Source organism: Ornithorhynchus anatinus, chromosome 4 (assembly GCF_004115215.2).
Source record: "Ornithorhynchus anatinus isolate Pmale09 chromosome 4, mOrnAna1.pri.v4, whole genome shotgun sequence".
Classification (NCBI taxonomy): domain Eukaryota; kingdom Metazoa; phylum Chordata; class Mammalia; order Monotremata; family Ornithorhynchidae; genus Ornithorhynchus; species Ornithorhynchus anatinus.
Window position 1 is genome coordinate 7,882,210 of NC_041731.1, and position 26,638 is coordinate 7,908,847.

Here is a 26,638-nt window from a genome sequence, read left to right on the forward strand (position 1 = left end):
CTCTCTTCCTCTGAACCCTGGGAGACACTAAAGCTCATTTCATGGGTCCCCTAATCTCAGCTCTCCTGCCCCTCTCAGGGCTAGAGCTCAGCCCTGGATGTCCCAGCGATGAAAAGCCGGTGTCTAATCTCAAACCCTTTTTTCTTTCAGGAGCCAGGACTAAAGGCTGACCCTCCACCTGGCATTTTCTTATTGTTTTGTTATATTCCATTGCTGTTGTTGTTTAATGTCATTTTACATTTGCAGAAACCTTGTTTTCAGATCTGGGATATTGATCCTCACTACTCCACAGAGGTTAAAAGTCCATCACCATGTTCCGCCACAGGGGAGGAGCTAAGCGGCCAGACCATTCGCGCCCCTACCTTCCACTGACCCGCCCTCCCCCATCATTTCATTCAATGCTAAACGGCATCCTCCCTCCCCTTTTTGGGTGCAGATGGTCTGTCTGCTGCAGAGTACGTCCGTCCCTGGATCGGCGATGGATGGGCGGAACCTGCCAAGCTCAGCCTGGCCCTCACTCTGAGATCTTTCCCATTTGGGAGTGCAGCAAACTGCAAAATGGTCTTCGTTAAGACTCCGACCAGGATGGGGTTTGGGTGACACAAATAGCACCGCCAACAAGTCTCTGAAACATCAGGGTAACTGATGAGATGATCTCTCCTGCTGCAGTGAGCACAAATGACGACCCTCCGGTGCTCAGCACATTGTGTGGAACAGAGTAAATACTTAATAAGGACCATTATTATTATTACCACTAATAATAATAATAACAAAACCTGATTAGTTACTGAAGAGACCCTCCCTGCCGCAAATCAAATTAAGCAGCTACCCGGTCTTTCTTCTGAAGCCCAGGAAATGAAGCATTGGCCATAACTAAGGTAGGGGAGTGTTACCAGGATGATCAGTCAATGAATTAATGATGTTTACTGAGCACTGCAGTGTTCTGAATGCTCTGCTAAGCACCTGGGAGAGTACAGTAGAGTTGGTAAATATGCTGTCCTCCCTAAGAGCAATCTAGTAAAGATTACTAAATCTCCAGAAGGCATCTAATCCAGATAGGCAACCCATTTCTCCATTACTATGCAGTCATCTCTGATCAGGAAAGCCACAATTCTATAAATCAATTAATGGTATTTTTTGAGGACTTACTGTGGGCAGAGCACTTGGGAGAATACCCTACAACAGAGTTGGTAAATCTGTTCTCTGCCCATGTGGAACTTCCATCTTATAGGGATGCATACACACAAATCCAACTCCGGAGTAGAGGAGACAAGGCGAGCTATCATTGTCCAGACCAGTGACCCTCGAACGCTTTGGTCTGGAAGCTCATTTTGGCCGGGCGGAAGACATGGGGTGTCAACTCCTCCTTCAGATTTTCTTGATCCAATCGATTCTTCCAGCCCAGAAGTCCCAGCCTCTTCCTCAAGCACCCCACTTGTAGAACAGATGTACCTTGCAGTAGCTCGCTTCTAAAAATAGCACTAGATGCGGCATAGTGGGGAAAGCCAGGCCTTGAAGATAAAAAATCATGTGCTTCCTAGGCTGTGAGCTTGTTACGGGCCGGGAAAGTCCCTGCTACTTCTGTTGTATTGTACTCTCCCAAGCACTTAGTACAGTACTCTGTACAAAGTAAGCGCTCGATAAATACGATTGCTTGATTCCTCTGAGCCTTCCTGTAAGTCGGAACAAATCCCTTGGTAACTCAGTTTCACCTATATGTGAGCATCCATTTTCAGGGCTAGAGAGAGTTAGGACTTAATGACCTGGAGTCTGTCAACATTTGGTAAAACTAAGGGAACTTGCAAAGCCCTTATGCGAGACGATTTTCTCGACTGCGTTAGGAGCATTTCAGCTCCGTGACATCTTCTCCAGCAGTGCCCTAAGAGAAGGCTCCTTTCTTCTTTGGAAGATTCCTGGGAAGTTCAAGACAGTAGAGTGGAGTAGTCCCAGTTGGCCAGAATTGCCAGCAAAGTGACGCCTCACTCTCCGTTTATTTCCCCCCGAAGAGCTAAATCCTAGTTGGCCCACTGCCCCGCGCCCCATCCGTGCTTCGGTTCCCCGAGTCCTAGTTTACAAAGAGACGCCCCGGGAATTGTCTTCAAAAAACAGCCCCCAGACCTGTTGAATTTGAAAACACGGTACCTGCACTTTTGTCATCTCTATTTTGGGGGAACGTGTGTGTTTGTGTTCTGTTGTGTTCATCGTTTTGTTTGTTTCCCAGTGACTCAGCACATAAAAGAGCTCCTGGAAAGGAACAATAAGAAGAAATCCAAATTGAGAAAGAAACCAAAGCCCTATATTGAAGAGCACGATGGTAGGGTCCGAGAACTCTTCTCCTAGCAGCTTCCTGTCGTAGCAACCGTAGCAAACCTGCTTGTCTTCGGCCTTCGTCCCCCTCCCTTCCTCTCTGCCCTAACTGCTCTTAGGCTCGTGCAGATTTCACTCCCTGAGGCAGGGTGAGGGCATTTGGGGCCTGGGAAGGGGAGAGAAGAGTTCTGGAACCGGAGAGGCCCCCAGAGGAAAGGTTCATGAATTAGCCTGATGACCCTTCCACCTCTGAGGCTTAGCCACCCCCAGATTCCCTGGACGGGATGGATACCTGGCAGGTGACGGGAGTCGATCGCTAGCATCCCACCCGTCAGCTTCTCCTTGAATGAGGTTGGCATGTCCTTTTCAAAAAAGACAGGGAGAAAGCCCAGAATGAGAATCTTTGAGAAACTTTTTCTCCTTGGCCAAGACAGAAACCTGACAGGACACCGTAGCTTGCGAGGGCCTAGTTAGCAGTCAGCACTGAGCGTGATTTGTCCCCGGGGCATCTCGTTACCTACAGAGGCACCTAAGTACTAGACTCTCTCTGTTTTCTAACTAAGGAGAGGCGATCAGTTCCTTCATCCGTAATACTGGAAGGTAACTGGGATGGATCCCAGGAGATGGATGTCAAACTGATCGGGTACTCTTTGTCTGTGCCGGGGCCTCGGTTGTGCTGGAGAGCAGCCATCTACGTGGGTCCGGGGATCTGTTTCAGCCCCTGAATTGCTGCTTAGATGTACAAGAACAAACCCAGCTTCTTTCCTTCTTTGTGACAGGGGAGCCCGGCCCAGGAGAAAATACTTAGGGCTGGGGAATCCCACCTCGGGCTTTCTGGACTGGGGAATAAAACGCCACTTCCTTCTTGGAGGCAACTCCTCCCCTCCCTACAGAACAAATAGAACTCTCTCTCTCTGGAAATGGATCCTGCTCCCGTCGGGAGCTGAGAGGAGAGGAAAGTGGAAATAAAGAGTCTGTGGGTCTTGAGCTTAAAAAGGAAAAGGAATAGGAAGGGACTCAAGATGAGGCCTTAGTAGAATTCTGGTCCACTGCTAGAAGAACTTGGTTCCAAGATATTTCTCCAGGCTGGCAACCATTTACCTTTAGGCTTCAAGCCTCAGTGACTCCGCTAAACCTCAAAGTAATAGTTCCTCAAGGGCAGGCATCATATTGAGAAGCAGCGTGGCATAGTGGAAAGAACCCGGGCTTGGGAGTCAGAGGTCATGGGTTCTAATCTGCAGCTTCTCAGCTGTTTGCCTTTGGGCAAGTCACTTCACTTCTCTGGGCCTCAGTTACCTCATCTGGAAAATGGGGATTAAGACTGTGGGCCCCACTTGGGACAACCTGATTCCCTCCTATCTCCCCCAGCGCTTAGAACAGTGCTTGGCACATAGTGAACGCTCAACAAATACCATCAGCATTATCTATTAGTTCTGTCGTATATAACCCAGGGCTGAGTTTCGTGTTCCGTCCATGGTAGGAGCTCAGTAAATGCTGGTGGTGGCGGTGGTGATGCCGAGGAGGAGGAGGAGGAGGAGGATGATAATTATGATGCTGATCGTTGGCTCTGATAGCGGCAGGAAGTAACCGGTGAAAACTTTAGCCAGAAAATTCATCGAGGCTGCTAAAAGTTAATCAGTTAATTCCATCAGCATTTTATAAACCCCATGTGGGACGGGGACTGTGTCCAACCTGATCATCTTGCGTCTACCCCAGCAGTTAGTTCAGTGCCCGGCACATAGTAAGCACTTAAATACCACAATCATTATTATTATTATTATTACTTTTGTTCTGCGTTGTCTAGGTCACTTTGTCTTATTCCTGTTTTCAAAGTTTTGGCAGCCTTTGATTGGTTTCTTGACACCTGAAGAATTAAGGAGCGTATTCTTGATTTCTGTCATTCAGGTCATGGGTAAAGATGTGGAGAAGCAGCATGGCCTGGTAGAAAGAGCACAGGCCTGGTAATCGGGAGATCCGTGTCCTAATCCCAGCTCTGTCACTTGCCGGCTGGGTGACTGTGGGCAACTAACAGGAAACTGTAAAATGGGGATTAAATACCTGTTCTTCTTTCCCTATATACCATGAACTCCGTGTAGGATAGGGAGAGTCTCAGTTCTACCTACAGTGTATCTTCCCCAATGCTTAGCACAGTGCTCAAACCATAGTAAGTGCTTAACAAACACCAAAATTGTTACGATTTTATTGAGAGAAACCCGGATCACTTCATGATAGCCCCTCCCCAGATTGACCCTGGACATTGATGACTGTCATGTGAATGTGACCCTTGAGTCAGGACTTACCTTGGATTTGGGAAGAATGGAGAGGGAAAAGATCGAAGGACAAACAAGTGAAGTAAATCCCACCGCCCTTCAATTTTGCTGTACTTTTTCGGTCTCATTGGAAAGGAGATTGAACCTAATGGCTAAAAGTGGAATTGTGCATTATCCGGCCAGTCATCCCCTTCAATCTTTGTGTTCTCCCTGCCACTCTGTAGCCTCTTCCAGGTTGTATTTATCCAACTAGCCTCCCCAGGAGCCTGATGCCAAGTTGATCCACAAACTAGATTTGCTTTTCTACTTCCAAAGGAGCGCGGTACCCCTGCAGCGACTTGGGCTAGGTTATAGTTTCCATTTTTATTCACATTTTTTTCCATCCCTCAGCTTGGTTTCCCCAGTCCTCAGCCCCGTGGGTTTATACTTGATAGCCCCTCTCCTGTCAAACGACTGCCGAGCCTCAGTCCCGCGATTTCAGGCCGAAGAAAGGGCATGGAGGAGTTGGTTGTGGTTGTAGTGATTTATGCAGTGATGTCTCTATTGTCTCTTTACAGTCAGTCATCTTCCCACTGGGGCAAGAGAAACATTTAATAAACACTGGAGAGGAGTAATCTGGTTACCTGAAAGGGGAAGGCCTGTATTAAGTAAATATGGCCACATGAAGACGTGGCTGTCTGGGTGACGGGTTTATAGGGTTAAAGGGTTGTTTTTAGGTAAGAGCTACCGTTGTGAAATTCACATCTCTTCCCCGAAGTAAACGGATCAGAATAAGTCCCGGCCATTCACTTATCTGGAAGTTTACCCAAGTGATGCTTTGTGTATAACAGGAGAGAAATAAAATGTAACATTTAATTAAGAACTATAATGACTGGCAGATTGCTTGAGTGATTCCCCAAGCTTTGACTCTAGGCATTTTTGATATGGAAGTAAATTGTCCGTTCGGGGCTGAGAGCTGCTACAGCCCCGGTAGCATTTCCATGGTTACAGTCCTCCATATGGGGCCAGGATTTACAGAAACGGGCAGAGCAAAACCCCTGCGAGTCTCGCCAAGTAAGCTTTGCACACTCCAGCTGAACTGGATGCTGGTGGAATAGGAACCGGGGAGATGGAAGTCTGGAAGAGTTGACATTTGTATTCTCAAATTCCTCTCCGACCCTTGGGCAACCGGGACAAGGTGGAATGGTAGCGTTTCAGCAGGATTTGGTTAACATTGTAAAGGCCCGAAATACGTTACTGTGAACAGGGAAGAAACGGGCCTGAAGAGGGAAGCGTGGGGGCTAGGAGTTAGTATGTATTCAGGATTGGGCCGTGCTCCCTTGCAATAAAGAATGGGGGCCTGGGATTGAAGAAACTGCCCAGAAAAACCCAGTGGGAATTTCTCCAGCAGTTCAAAAAAACAAACCTGGGGACCCGTCCTCTTCCCTCACCCCTTCTCCCCAGCGACTGCAATCTGTTTCTGGATTTTTAGTGATCCCGGCTCTAAGGCTCATTAAGAAAAAGCATCGGATTCCCACGCCCTAGTTTTCCCAATTCGATGGCTTCCACTCTGGTTTTTAAAATCACCCTCGCTCTCCTCAAGCATGGCTAAGATCAACATAGCCGACCCGACTACCTGGGCTCTGTGGATTGGTTTCAGAATTTTCCCTCTGCCAGCTTTGGTTAGGAAGGAAAGGGATAATGATTTCCAGGCTTCCCCTCCGATCCGGACCGACCAGCTAAGTCTGAGCCCCGAGGCGGGAAAGCATGGTTGCATTCCGGTTGCTCCCGAGCTGTTGCGGGGCAGGCGGGTAGAGACCGGGGAGGGGGCAGCGAGCTGAGCAGCAGCTTGGCCGGCCAGTTCTACGGTCTGTCCACCACTGGAGAAGACGGGGTGGCTCTAGGAGTCTACAGATGGCAAATCATACGCGTCTCCTGATTTCAGTGTCTTCTCTTTCACTCACTCCCCACCTTCCCATGGCCCTCCTCTGTTGTTTCTCTGACCTAGCCCTCAGCCTGTTCCACTCTATCCCAGATTAACCCAGGGGCAGGATGCGAGTCACAGGGGAGTGAGTTCTAATAATTATTATGGTACTTGTGAAGCAATCGCTAGGTGTGGAGCACTGTTCTGAGTGCTGGGGTAGATACAAGTTAATCAGGTTGGACACAGTCCCATATAGGGCTCGCACTCTTATCTCCGTTTTACAGATGAGGTAACTGAGGGACAGAGGAGTTAAGTGACTTGCCCACGGTCACACTGCAGGCAGGTGGCGGAGCTGGGATTAGAATCCAGGTCCTTCTGACTCCCAGGCCCTGGCTCTCTCCACTAAGCCAGTCTGCTTCTCAGTGTGCAGACCTACACTCTTCCCACTGGTCACACTCCAAAAGACTTGCGATGTTCAGAAGATTTGGATCAATTAATCAATGGTATTTGAGTTCTTACTACGTGCAGAGCACTGTACTAAGCATCTGGGAGAGTACAGTATAACAGAGCGGGTAGCCATGGTCCCTGCCCACAACGAGCTTAGAGGAGGAGACCGACAGTATACATGATTTCAAATATATAGTTTATAGATATGTATATAAGTGCTGTGGGACGAATATGAAATAGCCAAAGGTCAGGATGTAGGTTGTTTTCCCACTGCTTCACCTCTTTGGTGATGCCAAGCTGTTTGGTGGCATCTCTCCCTGTAGCCTTCGGGTGGGGGCTTTTGTGATTTCTTTGATACAGAGGAGAAAATGCTTCGGTGCACCAGGCGGTTTGGGGGTGCACAAGGTAAAGCCACTTGAAGTCCAGTCTCTCTCTCAAAGATCCTGGAAGGCAGTCTCACTTGAAAAAGTAAAGTGCCGGTTTCTTCTCCTTGGAAAGTTCTTATCTTTTTTCCTCATACTGGGTATGCCCTCTGTTGTGTTGTAATGTTGGTATTTGTTAAATGCTTACTATGTGCAGAGCACTGTCCTAAGCGCTGGGGTAAATACAGGATAATCAGATTGTCCCACGTGAGGCTCACAGTCTTAACCCCCATTTTACAGATGAGGGAACTGAGGCACAGAGAAGTTAAGTGACTTGCACACAGTCACACAGCTGACAAGTGGCAGAGCTGGGATTCGAGCAAGTGACCTCTGACTCCCAAGCCCGGGCTCGTTCCACTGAGCCACGCTGTTTCCTCTACTCTCCCAAGCGCTTAGTACAGCGTTCTGCACACAGGAAGCACTCACTCCATAGCATTGGTGATGACGATTGACAAAGGTAGTTTCCAAGTCATCAACCAAGGAGATTGAGGGGCCCCAGAGGTGCCACAGAATAAGGCAGCCTCGACCAAAACCAAACCCTCTATTTCATTCATTCATTCATTCATTCGCTCAATAGTATTTATTGAGCGCTTACTATGTGGAAAGCACTGTACTAAGCTCTTGGAATGGACAATTAGGCAACAAAGAGACAATCCCTGCCCATTGATGGGCTTACAGTCTAAGCGGGGGAGACAGACAGACAAAAACAATAGCAATAAATAGAATCAAGGGGATGTACACCTCATTTACAAAATAAATAGGGTAATAAAAATATAAATATTTTCCAGCGATCTCCCCACTTAGTCCATGCTCAGCAAAAGCAGCTCAAGTTGATCTGTGCCGCTGTTCCTGCAGGCCTTTCTCAACAAGCACAACAGGGCAGAAGGCAAACAATGTGAGGGGAAGCAAATCCCGGGCCTCAGGAGCCAACAAGACAGCGAGGATGGCAAACTTACCTCTCAGTTCTCCTGGCCGACTTCTAGAAAGAAGAGATCGTAGGCAGGATAGTTAGGGGTCGCCTCATTATGAAGGGGGAATCCACATACTCCCTCTTTGTCCTGTCCCGGTGTTTCCAGATTTATTATCAAGATGACCTTCCTTAGATTCAACTGAGTCTCCCTCGGTTTGCCTTAATCTCCATGCGATTATAGGCTAGCTCCACCTGTTCAGCCTTCAGAGGAGATGGAGAACAGCTGGTTATCCCACGCTTTCCCATCTTCTTGCCTACTTTCATCTCCCTGTCCTCTAACCCCCTTAAAACGTGCCTTTGTACGACCAATGGACGTTAGTACTCAAAGGAAGATTCAAAATTTCACTGCCGTATATCTGTCCCTGAAAAGACAAAAAGATGTTCCGTCCACATTGTGCACATCTGCATTTATGCATTTAGAGATTGTGAGTCTCCTGTCTTGTGCCGAACCCTCCATTTCCAAGATCAATTGATCAGTCGGTGGTATTCTTGGGCACTTACTGCGTGCAGAGCACATACTAAGTAGTTGAGAGAGTATAATGCAGTGAGTTGGTGGACAGGTTCCCTGCCCTCAAGGAGCTGACGGTCTAGAGGAGAGCGAGAGAGAGCACAATTCAAGACCTAAATTACTTGTCTCGAAGCCAGAAACAGCCCATCGGTGCCCACAATCTGCATGGTGTGGATTGAGGCATCAGGTAGAAGCACTGAGTCCCATGAACACTGTAGTATCCGTGTGCTGTCTCGTCCGTTAACGAATCTCATCTTGGGTAAACGAACCTCAGTTTACAAATCGCGTTGGCTTGGAGTAAATTAGGCCGTGGCATTTTTCGATACTGGAAGATAGGTCACGTTTTCTGAAGCGTGAAATTGGGATTTACTTATCATGTGGCTCCAACGTGGACGTTGATCGTATCGCAAGTTATTCTCTCCCCGACGATGGATAACGCTCCCTTGAAAGCCGGAATGGTTTCCCTCAGTGGGTCTAAGGCAACGGTGAATTGGCTAGTTGGACAAGCTTAACCCCCAAGGCAGATTGATTTGTGAGGAGTGAACTTTCCCAGACTTTGGCATCAATCAATCAGTCGTATTTATTGAGCACTTACCGGGTGCAGCGCACTGGACTAAGTAAGCGCTTGGGAGAGGACAGTATAGCCGAGTGGGTGGACACATTCCCTGCCTACAAGGAGGTCGCAATCTAGAAAGAGATCATCTTATTATTCCTGGGGATCTTTGAATTTACAAAGTACTTCACGCACCTTTTTGGCAGTGGCTTTTCAAGCACCTCATTCAGCTGTATTTATTGAGCTCTTATTGTGTGCAGAGCACCGCACTAAGTGTTTGGGAGAGCACAGTGCTCTCTCTAGAAGCGGCGTGGCTAAGTGGAAAGATCCCCGGCTTGGGAGTCCGAGGTCATGGGTTCTAATCCCGGCTCCGCCACTTGTCTGCCGTGTGACCTTGGACAAGTCACTCAACCTCTCTGCACCTCAGCTCTCTCATCTGTCAAATGGGGATTGACTGTGAGCCCCATGTGGGACATGGACTTGTCCCAACCTGATTAGTTCGCATCTGCCCTGGCGCTCAGTACAGTGCCTGGCACATAATCAGCACTTAACTAATCCCTTAAAAACATTTAAAAAAAAAAGTTCACCTCACACCACCTGCCCTTCTGGTCCAAAGTGGACTTGGCTATTTGGGGGAGTTTTCTGTTCCCTTCCATGACTCCCTCCCTGCAGACCTCCTCAAAACCTCCGGCCGCTAGCCCTGGCTGCAGGCTGCCAGCCCCCTCATGGCCCCTCATCCTTTTAGTGCTCAGTACAGCCCTTTGCCCAGAGTAAGCGCTCAAAAAATACGACTGAATGAATGAAGATCAGGACTGCCCTAGCATGCCCTTTCCCTCCTTGCCGATCCGTTTAGCCCTTTCGCAAAAGAACGGAACCTCCCCCACCAGGAGATTAAGTTTCCACCGAAGGGCCAAGGTCAGAATCATCCTGCACAACGTGCAGCTCGTTTCTGTTCCCCAGCAGAGGTTGAGCCTCAACATCTTTATTATCCATCATCGCCAAGCCCTACAGAGTTAGGCTCAGGGAAGCACAAATAGTCTCCCATTTCCGAGCTCTCGTGACTTGCTGGACCCTCCGTGTTGAGATCGAGCTCTTCAGGCTGGGAGCAAGTGGATGATTCCAGGTTAATTCCCTATTAATGGCCTCACAGCTTCTAGAATGTTCCTGCAGAACAAGGCAGAGTGGCTTGCGGTGTTTTGGGGGCTTTTTACGGTATTTGTTAGGCATTTACTGTGTGCCAGATGCTGTACTGAATGCTGGGGTAGATACAAGTTAATCATGTTGGATAAAGTGCCTGTACCACATAGGGCTCACCGACATGTTCCCATTTGACAGGTGAGTTGACTGAGGCCCAGAGAAATGAAGTGACTTGTCCAAGGTCACGCAGCAGAGAAGTGGTGGAGCCGGGATTAGAACCCAGGTCCTTCCAACTCCCAGGCCCATCCACTAGGCCGCGCTCCTTCTCTATATATCTCTGTACTTGATTGGTTCCCCTGCCTGAAAATTTTTTTTTTGTAATATCTGTCTCCCATCGATTGTAAGTGGTTGATATTAATATCGTATGCCCTCCACCAAGAGCCCCACATCGCCCCGGGCACCAGAGTCCCTGATGAAGAAGCCCGCGGGCCGTAGGACAGCAAAGGAGTAACGTGGGATCCCTGAGAATCCCCCTCCTTCTGCAGGCATGCTACACTGTGGCCAGCCGGGAGAAATGCTGCAGTGATGCAGCAGTGTGCAGCTGCGACCCAGCCCTTCCCCTCCCCCAGCTCACTGCCACGCTCCTCACTTCGGCACAGTTTTTAAAGCCTCTCTCTGAACTCATACCAGTCGGGGCAGAAAGGGGGAACCTGTCACTGTTGACTCATTTTTATTGCTATTTCTGCTGGAGCTGTGGGGTTCAGGGTTTGGTTTTTGTTTGCTTTTTGTTTTGATGGTATTTATGAAGCGCTTACTATTTTCCAGGCACTTTACTAAGCGCTGGGGTAGATAAAAGCTAACCAGGCTGGACCCAGCCCGTGTCCCGGGTGGGGCTCGTGTCCTCAATCCCTGTTTTGCAGATGAGGCACGGAGAAGTGGAGTGACTTGTCCACGGTCACACAGCAGACAGATGGAGGCGGGATTAGAACCCAGGTCCTTCTGACTCCCAGGCCCGTGTTCTACCCGCTAGGCCGTGCTACTTCCCGGGGTTCTTCAGACTTCGTGTTTCAACCAGCCCCTAGAAAGGCAACAGCTTCAGGGGTTCTCAGGGAAGGCGTTAGAAAGCAATACCGCCTAGTGCATAGAGCACGGGTGTGGACGTCAGAGAGACCAGTGTTCTAATCCCAGCTCGGTCACTCGTCCCTCTGTGTGACCTTAGACAGGTCACGTAACTTCTCTGTGCCTCAGTCGCCACACCTGCAAAATGCGGGTGAAGAGCGGGAGCCCCGTGTGGGATGTGGGCTGTGTCCAACCCGATTAGCTGGTATCTACCCCAGTGCTTAGTAGAGTGTCTGGCACACAGTAAGAGCTTAACGGATATTCTTATAAAAGAATCCCAGAATTGGCATACAGCCATTCCTGAGATTTAATCAATAAAACCATTTAGAAGAGGCTAAGCAATTTGATTTCTCTCCTCTCGTGTTCCGCACCTGTTGCCATGGTGCTGAAGCTTTCCATATTAATATTTATAACCTCACCTTGGGCTAGCTCCCTTTGGAAAGAAACCTGGTAAAAAATCATTCTTTCCAGCTGCACCCTTCCTTCGCGGCAAAATATCTAAGGAAATGGGATTGCCTTGTCCATCCAGGACAAGCCTGCTGATTTCCTTAGACCTCTGGAAGAACTAGTTGGGCATTGATTAGTCTTTCCTCTCAGGTTCCCTACAGAGAAGGGGCTGGGGACTAGGCTTCCAGGAGACGTGCCCGGATCATCTTTCCCCGAAAACGTTCAGTCCACGTTTCCCCCCTCCTCAGGAACCTCCCGTGGTCACCCAGCCACCTCCGCGTCAAACAGAAACTCCTTTCCGTTGGCTTTAAAGCGCTCGATCACCTTGCCGACTCCCACCTCGCTTCGCTGCTGCCCTACTACGATCCAGCCTGCACACTTCACTCCTCTAATGCCAGGCTTCTCCCCCCACCTCGATCTCGTCTTAGCGCCAACCTCTCGCCCACATCCTTCCTCTGGCCTGGAACTCCTTCCCTCCTCATATCCGACGGACAATGACTCTCCCCACCTTCAAAGCCTTATTGAAGGCCCATCTCCTCCAAGAGGCCCTCCCTAAGCTCCCCATTTCCTCTTCTCCCACTCCCTTCTGCGCCGCCCTGATTTGCTGCATTTATTCACCTCGTCCTCAGCCCCGCAACACTTAAGTGCATATCTATAATTGTTGGTATTTATTAGGCGCTTACTATGTGCAGAGCACTGTTCTAAGCGCTGGAGTAGTTACAGGGTAGTCAGGTTGTCCCGCGTGACGCTCACAGTCTTAATCCCCATTTTACAGATGAGGTCACTGAGGTGCAGAGAAGTTAAGTGACTTGCCCACAGTCACACAGCTGACAAGAAGCGGAGCCGGGATTCGAACCCATGACCTCTGACTCCCAAGCCCATGCTCTTTCCACTGAGCCACGCTGCTTCTCAATAATTCAGAATAGTAATTCTCAATAATCTCAATAATTCATATTGACACCTGTCTCCCCCTCTAGTCCGTAAGCTCACCTTGGGCAGCGAATGTCCGAGGCTCAGCGGAAAGAGCCCTGGCTTAGGAGTCGGAGGTCGTGGGTTCTAATCCCAGCTCCGCCACCTGTCAACTGGGTGACTGGGCGAGTCACTTCTCGGTGCCTCAGTTACCTCATCTCTAAAGTGTGGATTTTAGACTACCTGACTACCTGACTACCCTGTATCTACTCCAGCACTTAGTGTCGGGCACATAGTAAGCGCTTAACAAATACGAAAGAGTATTATTATCATTATTATTATTACCAACTCTATCATTTTGTTATATCGCACTCCCAAGCACAGTTCTCTGCACACAGTAAGCGCTCAGTAGATAAGATTGGTTGAGAAGATGGCAGTGCCGGCACCAGATGGATCTGGTTATTAGCATCACTCCAAAAGTATACGACCGGGTTCCCGAGGGATTCATAATGTGTTACCCACCGGGCGGGCTTTTTGCCCCCGAGGCACCGTGTGTCTCTCACCAAGATGTGTAGCCCTAAGATGTGCGCCCAGCCAGTCGAGAGTCACGAGGAGAAGACGTTTCTGGAGAAGTCAGCTTTTCCGTTGCCTAGGGCACGGTCCGTGCCGCAGCGGCTCTGCCTCAGCGTTGGTTATCGCTTCGTTATCAGAGAGCGGGAAGGCTTTCGGATGGTCTGGGGCTGTTGGGAAATTTCAGACTTTCCAGCCAGCCCACCCCGGCGGCTTCTGGGCGTGCGGACAGAAGTGAGGTGAGACGAGCACGAGGCAGGGGCTGCCCAAATCGGGCCCTCGGCCACGATCCCCCGGTCCTAACCGGGCTTCGGCCATCATGGACCGATCGGATCATAGGGTTCTTTCCCTTGGGCCTCATGTGAGAAGCAGCGTGGGTTGAGTGGCAAGAGCCCGGACTTGGGAGTCCGAGGTTGCGGGTTCTAATCCTGGCTCCGCCGCTTGTCCGCTGTGTGACCTTGGGTGAGTCACTGAACTTCTCTGGGCCTCAGTTACCTCATCTGGAAAATGGGGATTAAGATTGGGAGCCCTACGTGGGACAACCCGATTACCTTGTGTCTACCCCAGTGCTTAGAACAGTGCTGGGCACCTAGTAAGCGCTTAACAAATACCATCATGATCATTATTACATTTATTATGTGCCACTGCCCCACCCGGCTGCCACATGCTCCTTTTTAACCCACGGTTCTTCCTGTGGGCTTTAACAGTTCCATTCTGGTTAGGAATAAGTGATTTTGTGTTTATTGACCTGGAGTATGCTGGAAGAACACAGCAAATCGTAAAGAAGAACCTCTCCTCATAATACTACTAATAATAATAATGGTATTTTTAAAGCGCTTACTATGTGCCAGGCACTGTACTAAGCACCGGAGTGGATTCCAGCAGATCGGGTTGGCCACAATCTCCGTACCACGTGGGGCTCACAGCCTTAATCCCCATTTTATGGGTGAGGTAACCCAGGGGAGTGAAGCGACTAGCCCAAGCTCACACAGCAGACACGTGGCGGAGCCGGGATTAGAACCCGGGTCCTTCTGACTCCAAGGCCCGGGCTCTATCCACTAGGCCATGCTGCTTCTCCTGGCCCATCCTCCCTGATCTCTTCACTGCCTTCAACTGCCTGACTCTGAGACCCCAGTGGGCAGCTCAGCTCAGACAGTCTCCTTTCCTTGATTCCCTTCTGAGCCTGTAACTCCAGGGATATCACAGCACATGCCATTCGCCGGGAGCCGGGATTGAGACTCTTCATCCCTGCAGTAAAATAAATAGGTAAATAACCAGCAGCGGCGTCACGCAGTCAGTGCTCTGTGCTTCGTTATTCTTCTCTGGACCACCTCCAGCGCCGCCCGTCACCCCCGGCGGCTGTGGGTTTTCTCCCAAGGAGGGAGCAGAAGCCGGAAATGAGAGGGGCTGCAGGTCGGCCCCGTTCATTTCATGACCTGCGGTCAGAATGGCCCAGGTCTGGAAAGGAATTCAGGCCCAAGGCCAGCCCCTGGCATTCCTCCCACACATCCTGTCTAAACCTGGCGTCATGTGTAGGAGGGCAAAGGCTGAGATCACTTGTAACTTCCCAAACTAAGTGTGGTGGGGTCCCTACCTCCAGCCAAAACCATCTGGGAAGGGATCGGGGATGAAAGAGATACTCATAGTCTCCAAAATTTGCCACACTCCCCAATTAAACCTACACATACCCACACACTCTGTCTCTCTCCCTCTCTCTCCCAACCCCTCCGCACACCCAGCGGAATGAGGCTGGCTGGTGGTTTCTCAATCCTGGCGAATATGAAGGCAGATTGTTGCGGGTAACCTGTCACTGTAAGAGTCACACCTGTTGGAAGCACATTTTCCTCTAAGAATCCCACAGCCTTCTCCTGGCATCACTCTAGTTCTTGGGCCCTGGAACCAGAATAAATAAATAAATTGTGGTATTTGTTAAGCGCTTACTATGTGCAAAGCACTGTTCTAAGCGCTGGGTGATACAAGGTGAACAGGTTGTCCCACGTGGGGCTCACAGTTTTAATCCCCATTTGACAGATGAGGCAACTGAGGCACAGAGAAGTTAAGTGACTTGCCCGAGGTCGCACAGCTGACTAGTGGTGGAGCCGGGATTAGAACCCGTGACCTCTGACTCCCAAGCCCACGCTCTTTCCACTGAACCACGCTGCCAGTGACTTTCCCCAGGTCAAGAGCGCCTGGAAATCAGTTAACCAGTGGCATTTATTGAGCACTTGCTGTGTGCAGAGCACTGTCTTAAGAGCTCGGGAAAGTACAGTACAACAGAGTTGGGAGGCATGTTAGTTTAGAGGGCAAGTAGATCAATCCAGTGTTGGGGAATGATGCTGAGAGTCCTGGATCCCAGATTTCGGCTCAAGCTCATTAGATAATTATCTGGATGTCCTATTATCAAATAGACGTGCCCCCAGTTGAATCCGACTTGTATCTCATTTAGAGTTTGTGCTGCTTATGCTCTGCTGGCCACCTGTGGGATGAAATTAAAATGTGCCATCAGCCTTCTTTTTCTCTCTCCTCTTCTATCTGAAGCCATTAAAGATCATTCTTTATGAATTGATTCCCAAAGACCTTGAAAACACACCCAAGTATTCCAGGAATAAAATCCTGAAGGTGTTTGACATTTGGAACTGCTCGGAGGTGGGAAAACAGTAATTAAGGCTTTCAGAATTAACACTCGATTCTCACTGGAGGCTCCGGTCTGAATGCCGATCCCTACTTGCCCGAAGATCAGTCTGGGCTGTGAGAGGAAGCTGGGAACTGGGCACATTCTGGAAGCCGAGAACACGCTTGGGTAGCCGCACGGGGTGAGCTTTTCTTCCACAAGTCGAACTCCCACTTGCCTTCGGTTCCCGTGAGTTTGACTTCAGCAGGCTTCCGGGATGCTCCGGGGCAAGATCCCCTTCCCGAGGCTTGAGCAGGGAAATGTCCCCGTAAACTGGGTCATCTTACTTTTTGCGAAGCTCTGTCCCAGCTCTCTCACGAAGACTGGCAGATCAGACCCTGGAAACCAAACTTTAGAAACATGGGGTGGACGGGGACATGTGGACCGAGCGTTTTTTTAGAAAAACGATCCGGGCAGTAGAGTGAAGTATGCTCGGAGAAGGGAGAGATAGGGGGCAGAATGGCTAGCGCAGAGAAGGACGCAGTAGTCAAGGTGGGATATGAGAACCACCAAGATTAGCCAAATAGCCGTTGGTTTGGAAAGGAAGGGGTGAATTCCAGAGACGTGAGAGTAGAACCGACAGGATTTGGTAACAGACCGGGTATATGGGTTGAATGAGAGAGGTGAGTTGAAGATACGGTCTTATGAGACAGGGTGGATAGTCGTGTTGTCTACAGTTATGGGAAAGTCCGGAGGAGGACAGGGTTCGGGTGGGAAGACGAGGAGTTCTGTCTCAGACGTGTTAATTTGAGGTGTCAGTGGGACATCCCAGGAGAGGTATCCTGAAGGCAGGAGGAAATGTGAGATGCAAAAAAGGAGAGTGGCCAAGCTGGAGAGGTAGATTTGGGGATCAGTAACTGAAGCCGTGGGAGGGAGGAAGTCTTTATTTGTTCCTTGAAGAGTTCGCTGTTTCAAGTCCACTTGGTTTGGGCTGAGTGCCCTCCTCCCAGCCCCCAAGTGGGAGGTCTACGGCCCGCTATAGGCTCGAAGCTTGGAACTCAAAGCCAAACCTCGGGTTGTGAAATTCTAAATGGTTGTTTGTTTTGTGTTGGAATTGAAATTTTAGGCTGGATGAAAATTGGGTAGGTGTCAAGGCTCCTTCTAGAGGCTCTCACCAGCCAACTGTCTTGTGTAATTCATGGCAGCCGCCTGTTCTCGGCAAAATGGCTGCCCTTGGGGAAGGTCAGAAAATGCTGCCTTTGCTTTCCCTGCGTTTTTTTCCCAGGCCGATCATGGGGAGGAAGCGTGGTGCAGAACAGAGGAACGTTGTCTTTTTTTTCCAGTCACTTAGTAATTGCTGTTTTTAGAATTAAACATTCATCTAACCCTTCCCCACTACCCCGGGCCCTGTTTTTGTCCTCCATTACCACCAGCGGACAGGGAAAGGAAAGGGCCACTTTCCCAATGCTGATGCTTTCACACCAGCTCTCTGCAGGCTCTTATCCTCTCACCTCCCAAGTGACCAAAACACCAGTGTCTTCCCCGGGGTTTTCACTCCACAACTTGGAAATGGTAGTATGTGGCCCTTTCTCGGCCTCCAGGGTCACGACATCCTGTACTCTGCCCGTCGCATAGATGGCACGGCCGCATGATCCTTACCAGGTGAACTAATATCGAGCAGAGCCTAGTGAGCAGACAACCTAGTCAAAGGCCTCAGGGATTCTGGCACAGAGGCAATCCGGTACTTCCGACGAGGTTCTCGATCAGGGAACGCCCCCGCCTTTTCCTTTCCCCTTCCTAACAGAGCAGCCAACTGGACACTGTGCCGGAGTCGCTCCGAGTATCTGTGGGAATTTCCCAGTTCACGTCAGCCTGGAGTCTGGGGGGGCGGGAGCAGAAGCGGGTGATCTGCAGGGTCGGGCTTTCTCGCGGCCGTACGTCGCGATTTACTGGCCCTCCTGATTTATGGTTTTCCTATCACAAAGGGAGAATCCTTGGCTCCAGATCCACAGCATCTGCCTGTTGCTCTTGCAGTTAGGTGGCCAGGAGAGGTTGCCAGTCTGCTGCTCAGCACTCATCTGATGAAGAAAACAAAGCCCAGAGCCTTCCCTGGCAGGTTCTTGGCCCACCCGGAAAGTAAAGTAGGGACAACAATACCACCCACAGCTCTTGGAGAGACAGAGTCCATTTCTCTCCAGTGTTGAGGGGGGCGTGCGGGGAGATAGCCAGACTCTGCCGGGCTGAAGTGAGCTCTGGCATCCTGTAAACGAACCAAGGGCTCTACCTGGTTATAGGGGGAACTCAGCCAATCGATCAGGAGTATTTGAGCGCTTACTCTGTGCAGAGCACTGTACTAGGTACTTGGGAGAATACAATAGAGCAGATGGGCTCGATCCCTGCCCTCGAAGACCTTTTGAGCCCAGGAATCCAGTTTTCCAGGCAGCTGGGAGTGGCAGGCCCTACTCCCTCAAATGCTTCTCCAATTATTTCCTGCCCAGGCCGGTGATCCTAGGGCCACCCTCCCCGGTGGATCAACAAAGGGCTCCATTGGATTGCATTCGGCCTCTTGCTGGAAGAAATCATAAATAACAGCGTCACTAACCCTGCTCACAGCTGCCGATTTTGGAAGTTCTTTATGATCCGTCATCTGTCCCGTCCCCCGTGAAGCGCTAATTAGCCTGAAATGTCTTACCGATAGTTTTATGTTCCCCCGAACGCCAAGGTACAATGCTTTGTACGGAGGAAGTGCTCAATAAATACCAAAATAATAAAGTGGCAGAGCAAAATAGGAAGGAAATGTAGAAAAGGAGCCCAGGTGGCCGGGCCGGGGGGGACGAGAACACAGTTCCAGGGGCACGATGGGGGGACTCTGTGGGGTTAAGAGGCGGAGGAAGCCTCGTTAGATACCTCCATTCCAGAAAGCCAAAGATATCCTGGGAGATGGAGCCCGCTGAACTGAAAAAACAACAATGTGGCGGTCTCTATGGGAGGGATTGCTTTGAAAGGAAAGAGAGGCTAAGGGCGTGAACCCTCTCAGTTCAGATTGTTGGAAGAAGGGCCCCAGGAGAGGGAGAAAGATTGGGCTGTTGTTCAGAGGGAAGGCAGAAACAGCGGGGCTTATCTCCGGAGACTTTTTCTGAGGGTGAGATCTTTGGGGTATAAAGTTCTCAGGAAAGTTGTTGGCAGCTTCCTACCGGGGACTTTTCCAACTAGGGTAAGGAGAAACACTCAGGCCTAGAGGGGAGAATGGACTTGGTCTGATCTCTAGGGGTGGGGGGGTTTGTGGTCTCCTGTAGCCATGGGCCCCTGTGAGACTCTTAAAGATTCTGCGGTCGACTCCGCTGTCGAGTAGCCGACCGTGAGCCCGTTGTTGGGTAGGGATTGCCTCTATCTGTTGCCGATTTGTACTTCCCAAGCGCTTAGTACAGTGCTCTGCGCACAGTAAGCACTCAATAAATACCATTGAATGAATGAATGAATGAATGAGTAGCAGATTGAGGGAAATCCCTGGCTGGCTGAATTTCATTTCATCTGCTGAGACTGGGAGGGGTAGAATGCTTGAATTGAAGCCAAGGAAAGGAAGCTTGTATCCACCCCAGTGCTTAGTACAGCGCCTGGCACACAGTAAATGCTTAACAAATACTATTATTATTATTATAGTCCTCCTGGCAGTTGGGCAGTTTGCTGGGTAGGTTTGGACCCTTTGCACAGCTGGGAGTTACCACTATCTTCTGGGGTTCAATCCCCATCCTTGTTCTCATCGTCTCCAAAAGAACTGCACAACTGCAGAGGGCAGCTCCCCATGACACAACCTCAACAGGGTGCACGACTCCCCTGGCAGTCAACCTAGGATTGGCCAAAGGAGAGCTGGAATTTCCCCAAATCGCCGGAAACCATCAGAAACCCTACTCCCGCTATAGGAGTCGTTTGGGTAGCCTGTTGTCCATTCTCCTTCCGTGCTCCCCCAAGGAAGATGTATTGTGTCGAGCTTCGCTTTGACGCTGGTAGCGGTCAGTGGTTTTTCCAGGATCTCTTTGTTTATGACTCTGTCATCAACTCTGTACTCATTATTATACTCTTTGCTCATTATTTCACATAAATGCATGCACTCAGTCGTATTTATTGAGCGCTTACCGTGTGCAGAACACCGCTAAGCGCTTGAGAGAGTCCAATACAGCAGTAAACAGACACATTCCCTGCCCACAACGAGCTTACAAGTCTATTGCTGAAACTGCTCTAGAAGCCACACGGGATTCTTATGGTAGGACCAACACAGTAGCCCTAAATTCCTTCGATTTGAGCTGAATCTTGATGTCTTGTGAGCATTGCACTCAGTCTACCAAAAATAAGCCAGTCTTCTTCAAATACAGATATACCTCTGTGTGAATTTTTTGCTTTACCTAGGAATGATTGTAAACGTATGTTCCTTTCTTTCTTTGCTTCTGTATCAGTTTGGAGGCCTTGATCTCTCAGTCCCCAGAGAGCAAAGTTCATGTCAGAATAACTTCTTCCACTCATCTCCCAAGCACAGTTGCCAGAGACAGTAGGTCCTTGAAGTCTTCAAGGTTATTGCCAAAGATTTTGAAATGGGAATCTCTTCCTTGGGGAAATACGCAAGGGACAAGGGAAATTGTCCCAGTGTTTCACTGGGTTGTCAGATGGAGCAGAAACACTGAATTGCGTGTTTTCTTGCTAGACTCTACCCAAACGAGTCTCATTGGTAAACACAGCCCATGTAAAATCACAGTGCCCAGCCCGTGAAACCAGAGGAGAGACAGACAGGTGGCTTAGTTCATTATTTTCCAGAGATGATGATGATGATGATGAATACGGTATTTTTTAAGCGCTTACTGCGTGAGAAACACTGTTCTAAGCGCCGAGGTAGTCACGAGTTAATCAGGTCGGACACAGTCTCTGTCCCACATGGGACTCACACTGTAAGTAGAAGGGAGGGAGGACTGAATCCCCATTTTACAAATGAGGAACCGGAGGCACAGAAAACTTACGTGACTTGTCCAAGGTCACAGAGCAGGTGCGTGGCAGAGCCGGGATTAGAACCCAGGTCTTCTGACTCCCACTAGGCCACGCTCCTCCTCGATACATCTCTGGCCGTTCCTGAAGAAGAAGGTGGTTTCTTTCACCCGACGAAATTGTTTTGTCAAGGGAGAGAGGGAATTAGAAAGAAATCTGCCCCATTTGCAAGGAGGAAAGCTTCGCATCTGCGTAGCAGAAGACCTTATGTTTCTCGCCAGACAGGCGAGACGATAACTAGTATAAAGCATAAGAACTAGACCGGGCCCTGGGTTTGGAAGAAGCTAAATTTAGAGAAATAAAAGGCCAAGAGAGCCTGGTCGGCTTGCACCACCCCAGTTTTGCTTCCATTCATTTGGCAGCCGCCCACGCTGCCTGGAAAATGATCTCAGCTTGCAGGTAGCTGTGGCAATGACCAGATTCGAAAGGCACCTACAGTAGGAGGCCTCTACGCAGCCCGGGTGGTGTTAAGTGTGGATCGTTGAGTTCCACCTGAGCTAAACAAAGCCATCTGGTCCTGAGAGGACTCGGAACCCTGAGATCCTACCTTCTAATCAGATTAAACGTCTAATTACCGCCTGCCACCGAGGTTGGCGAAAATGCTCTTCCTCACAGCCAGGGTGGTTCTCTGTTGCCGCTTTCTTTCCCCTCTGTTTGATGAATTGAACGTGTGGGCTGCTCAAAAATGGGCTCCTGCGGATTTAAGGAGGTGGAGCTGGAAAATCAGAAATTGCCCAAACTTGACTAGGTCTACTTTAGCCAGAAAGTAGATGGGCTCCACTGCTGCCTCGAGAAAATTCTGGGCTTCTTTTTAATGGTATTCATTAGATACTTACTCTCTTAGTCAGTGTGTTAAGCCCTGGGGTAGATACAAGTTAATTAAGTTAGAAGTAGTCCCTCTCCCTCACAGGGCTCCCAGTCTTTACCCCCATTTTACAGATGAGAGAACTGGGGCACAGAGAAGTTAAGTGACTTGCCCAGCAGACAAGTGGTGGAGCTGGAATTAGAATCACGCTCCTTCTTACTTCCAGGCCCGTGCTCTGTCCACTATCCATGAATCTTCTGGGTGCCCCTTTCCCCACACTGAGGAATGTCCAACCTCTCCTACTTTAATCACTGCTATGTCATCTCTCCAGCCGCTCGGCGATACGATGAGTATTGCTTATTTCTATACCCTTTCGAGTCTCTCAGCACTTTCCTGATGGCCCAGGCTCAAGACAGAATTCCAGAATTTGGGAATAAACCAAATTGTGTCTCTCTGTTTCCCTTTCCACTTTATATACCCGGGGATCCACGGAGACCTTTTTCTTTTCATTTCTGAAGGGGTTCTTCATCACTGTCATCGTCAACAACATACATAGTTGGCCTTCATACCTCAGTTTGAGTAAAACGATATTTTCTATCAAATGTAGTCCCTGTAAGACTCATGTTCAGGGTACCTTCATCTCTATTGAAACCAACTCCCAGAAAGAGAAGGTAGGGAGGATTAGAGTTGGCTTAAAATTTTCCCAGAGAATCAGATTCATATTTTGATAGCAGCTTCAGGATTCCTTGTTGCGTCCTCAAGCGAGGCTGGGTTGAATAGATTGAAGGAGGCAGTGTAGTGCAAAACTCTGCCCGAGGGGGAGAGGCTCCCACTGCATCCCTTCGGTTCCAAAGTAGTCAGACGTATCATCCCAAGTGTAATCTTGGGATCTTAATAAACTTCTTGGGGCAACCAGACTCTTTTCTGTCGTTGCCAGAGCCAAGTGGTGGTAAAGTCTACACGTATCGTATAGAGGCCTCAAAGGTTATTTCCTGCATTTCTCCAGGATCTGACATTCAGCAAAGATTACACTTGTGCGTTAGGCTTAGCAGGAACATGGTCCTCTTCTAATTCTAATCCCGGCTCTGCCACTTGTCTTATGACCTTGGGCGAGTCACTTAAAATTCTCTGTGCCTCACCTGTAGAATGTGGATTAAGACTGTGAGTCCCATGTGGGACAGGGACTGCGTCCAACCTGATTAACTTGTATTTACCCCAGTGCAGTAGAGTGCCCGGCACATAGTGAGTGCTTAACAAGTACCGTAAAAAAAAAATTGTCAACAGAATAAACTGATGAGGAAGGGACGGTGCAGAGAGACCAAAAAAGGGAGCTGTTTAGAACGGGCAGCCCAGGGATTCCCTTAATCCAGGACTGGAGTCGGCTGTGTATTTGATGGAAAAGTTGGGCCCTATGAGTTTTATGGCAAATCAGGAGACAGGACAGTTTCTGGTCACGTGAGTTTCTGGCTTCGTACGGTTCTGGTCACCCTCTCCTATTCCGACTGAGATAGTTTGCCATTTCATTTGTTCTTCAGAATGTCCTGGGAGAGGAAAGCTACCCTGGAAGTAGAATCATCCACTAGCGTAGTTGCAGGGCTGTCGAAAAATTCTGATGGCTGGAAGGTTTTGTCTCCCAGAAAACTGCAAACCTTTCCTTCCACAGCTTTAATGGATGTGTTGAGCATGCCGGGCACAGGATGTGCTAGCTGAGTTGGTTGTATTGTATACAATTAATGGCTTCAGGTTCCTCTCGGGGAGCGTGGATCGAAACATCTGAGGTGATGTTTAAGGAGCTGGAAGAAAACAATTGTGGCCCCGATCAGGAAGGAGTAAAGGGGTCCTGATGATTACCAGGCAGAGGGCCAAATTCTGCCCAATGAGCAAGCTCTATGAGGATGAGATGGAAACAGTGATTCATTAGAGAAGCAGCATGGTTTAGTGGAAAGAACCGGGGCTTGGTAGTCAGAGGACGTGGGTTCTAATCCCGGCTCTGCCACTTGTCTTTTGTGTGATTTTGGGCTAGTCACCTAACTTCTCTGTGCCTCAGTTACCTCCTCTGTAAAAGACTGTGAGCTCCACATGGGACAACCTGATCACCTTGCATCTATCCCAGCACTTAGAATGGTGCTTGGCACATAGTAACCTCTTAACAAACCCAAACCTCTACCTACAGTGATTGTCCTACATGCTACCAGGCCCAGACGACCCCCAGGGTCCTGGTGTCACCAGGCAGGACCTGATCCAGGAAGTCAGACATTAGCCTTTGGAAGTAATGGACCAGGTTTGCAGAGGATAGTTCTGGAGGAAGCAGAATGAGTCGTGATTGGCAGACACAACAGTAATATTAATAATGATGGTATTTGTTGAGTGCTTTCTATGTGCCGAGCATTACTCTTTATGGAGAATATTATAAAAGCGTTAGAGAACGGCAATACTTTCTCAATAGATGTAATACACTGCCTCTGCATTTTAGCAGGCATTTGGTGGGAAGTCTTGTATAACTCACAAAGATAACCCTGACTGGTTTACTTTGTAGATTGACTATCTACTGGAAAAAAAAGTCAGGTCTCCTGCTGAGTAAGTGGAATTAATACGTGACTGGTGACGCCAGTTTGGAGGAAGCACTGATGTCTGGGCTTCCTAATAATAATAATGATATTTATTAGGCACTTACTAATTGGCAGGCATCGTACTAAGCGCTGGGGAAGATAGAAGGTAATCCGGTTGGACGTAGTCGCTGTCCCACGTGGGGCTCAAAGTCTAAATAAGAACAAGTAGGATTTAATCCCCATTTTACGTATGAGGAAACTGAGATATATAGAAGTGAAGTGACTTGCCCAAGATCACACGGCAAGGAGCCGACAGAGCAGGGATCGGAACCCAGGTCCTCCAACTCCCAGGCCCGGGCTCTTTCCGACAGGCCACGCTGCTTGCCTCATCACCCAAACCCAAGGAAATTGCACAGAAAAGGGCACTCGGGTTTGGGGGAAGTAGCCCACTCTCATCGGGAAGAATCTGGCCCTGCCCCCCGGTGATCATCCTATCCAGCTGAGGCAGAATCCCTCCCCCTGGGCAGAGTTGAACAGGAGCGTCTCATAGGATCCTAATGGAAAGCCAGCTTGCTGAACTCTTGCGGGAAAGGGGAGTACGTGAAGTGAGATGGATGAGAAGAGTTCCCAAAGGAAATTAGAACTTTATCTAGCCTGACTGGGAACTGAAAATTTTTAGAAAGAAATCTCTTCTAGGTAGAGGTTTGGGTTTATTGAAAATATCTTCCTTTTTTCTAATGCCACAGAAGCATGGCTGGGAGATTGGGATGGGGAAAGCGGTCATTCCTAGATCAAGGTTCTGGAGAGCTGGTTCTACCCCGGTCCACCCTAATTTAAACCACTGCTCCTCTCATTCAGGCACAGAGTTCCCGGTGCAGAAGATGCCTCAGGTTTGGGGCAGCCAGGCTCGGGGGGGATCGGGTAGAAGCGGGCCAGCCTCGGACTGGAGCAGGCAGCTATTGCATTCCCCCGGTCCGTTCCCCCTCGGATGACGGGTGAGGTTTTGGCTTCTCTGAAAGCAGCCTCGCTGTAACTGAGGCCAGCTATTTATTTGGAAGAAACAACTAAAATCAGATAATTCTCACTTCCCCTCAGGAGAGAGTTATGGAGCCAGAGTCCCTCCCCTTGCATTCTTTGCCTTGCAGGTCTCCGAAGGAGGAGGAAAGGGCAGTGGGAGAGTAGGGATTTTTAGCCGCACGTAGGCATGACAGTCAGGGGTTTATAAGCGGGTCCCGTTAAAAGCTACCAGTGATTCTGACTTGAAATAGGCCACTGTTCACCGGGCCTGACGGTGCCCGCATTTCGGACTCAGTCGGCCCGCCAGATTTGACGGTTCTTGGCCTCACTACCTGTTGCTCTCTTCCCCTTTCTCCCCGCCCTGAGCCAGGCCCCAAATGGCCCTCACAGAGAGCAGAGTGTTGGGATGGAGATGTGGATTTAACAGCAGGATTTTGCCCTTGGTTTGCAGCTTCCTTTGGAGAGGGTTGGCACTCAGCTGATGACGTATTTTTACAAAAGCCTCTCCACAGAACATCAAATCCGGTATCTCTCAGATTAATCTTTTTCCTAGGGGCTTAATAAAGCTTAGCTGCATCTGTGCAGTTCGTTAACCAAAGCTCAACTTCTGACGCTGCCATTTCTGGCGACTACTGACTCCTTTTCTCTTTTGTCTCCTGTCATCAAGAGCAGCTTCCGCCACCCTTCGGAGCTTGGATTTCGGTCCTCCATGTTCACTGTGCTTGTGAAATCTTTCCATGCTAAACAAACTGATCTCTCATTCCTACCCCACCCTCACCGCCCTGCATTTCCAGCTTGTAAGATCAAAAGTGAAACTGCTCTAACTCCGTCGATCATGATTGTAGTTGAATGTGATGATTGGAGATGTGGGGTGTCGTTTCGTGTTTCCATCACTCTTCAGTTTGGCTCTCCACTCTTATGGGCTGGAAAGAGCATCCCGTGATCCAGAGCCCGCCCCCAGGAACGAGAACCCACAGAACTCAGAGTGGGGTTCCCTAACCCGGCAGCAGCCTGCCCTGGGTTACGCCTTAATTCACGGTTACCCCGAATCTCTGTCGGGCTG

The 26,638-nt window shown here is 49.4% G+C and overlaps 1 protein-coding gene across 4 annotated transcripts in view; it reads left to right on the forward strand.

Annotated features, from left to right (window-relative positions):
- ARHGAP39 (Rho GTPase activating protein 39) overlaps positions 1–26,638 on the forward strand; it is a 278,167-nt gene that overhangs the window by 229,164 nt on the left and 22,365 nt on the right. For 3 of the 4 annotated variants that reach the window (XM_029062655.2, XM_039911686.1, XM_039911687.1), the window contains one exon: positions 2,222–2,314. The exons of the other annotated variant lie outside the window; for it this stretch is intronic. In XM_029062655.2, the coding sequence (XP_028918488.1) occupies positions 2,222–2,314 (93 nt within the window). The remainder of the gene's footprint in view (positions 1–2,221; positions 2,315–26,638) is intronic. 4 annotated transcript variants of the gene reach the window in all.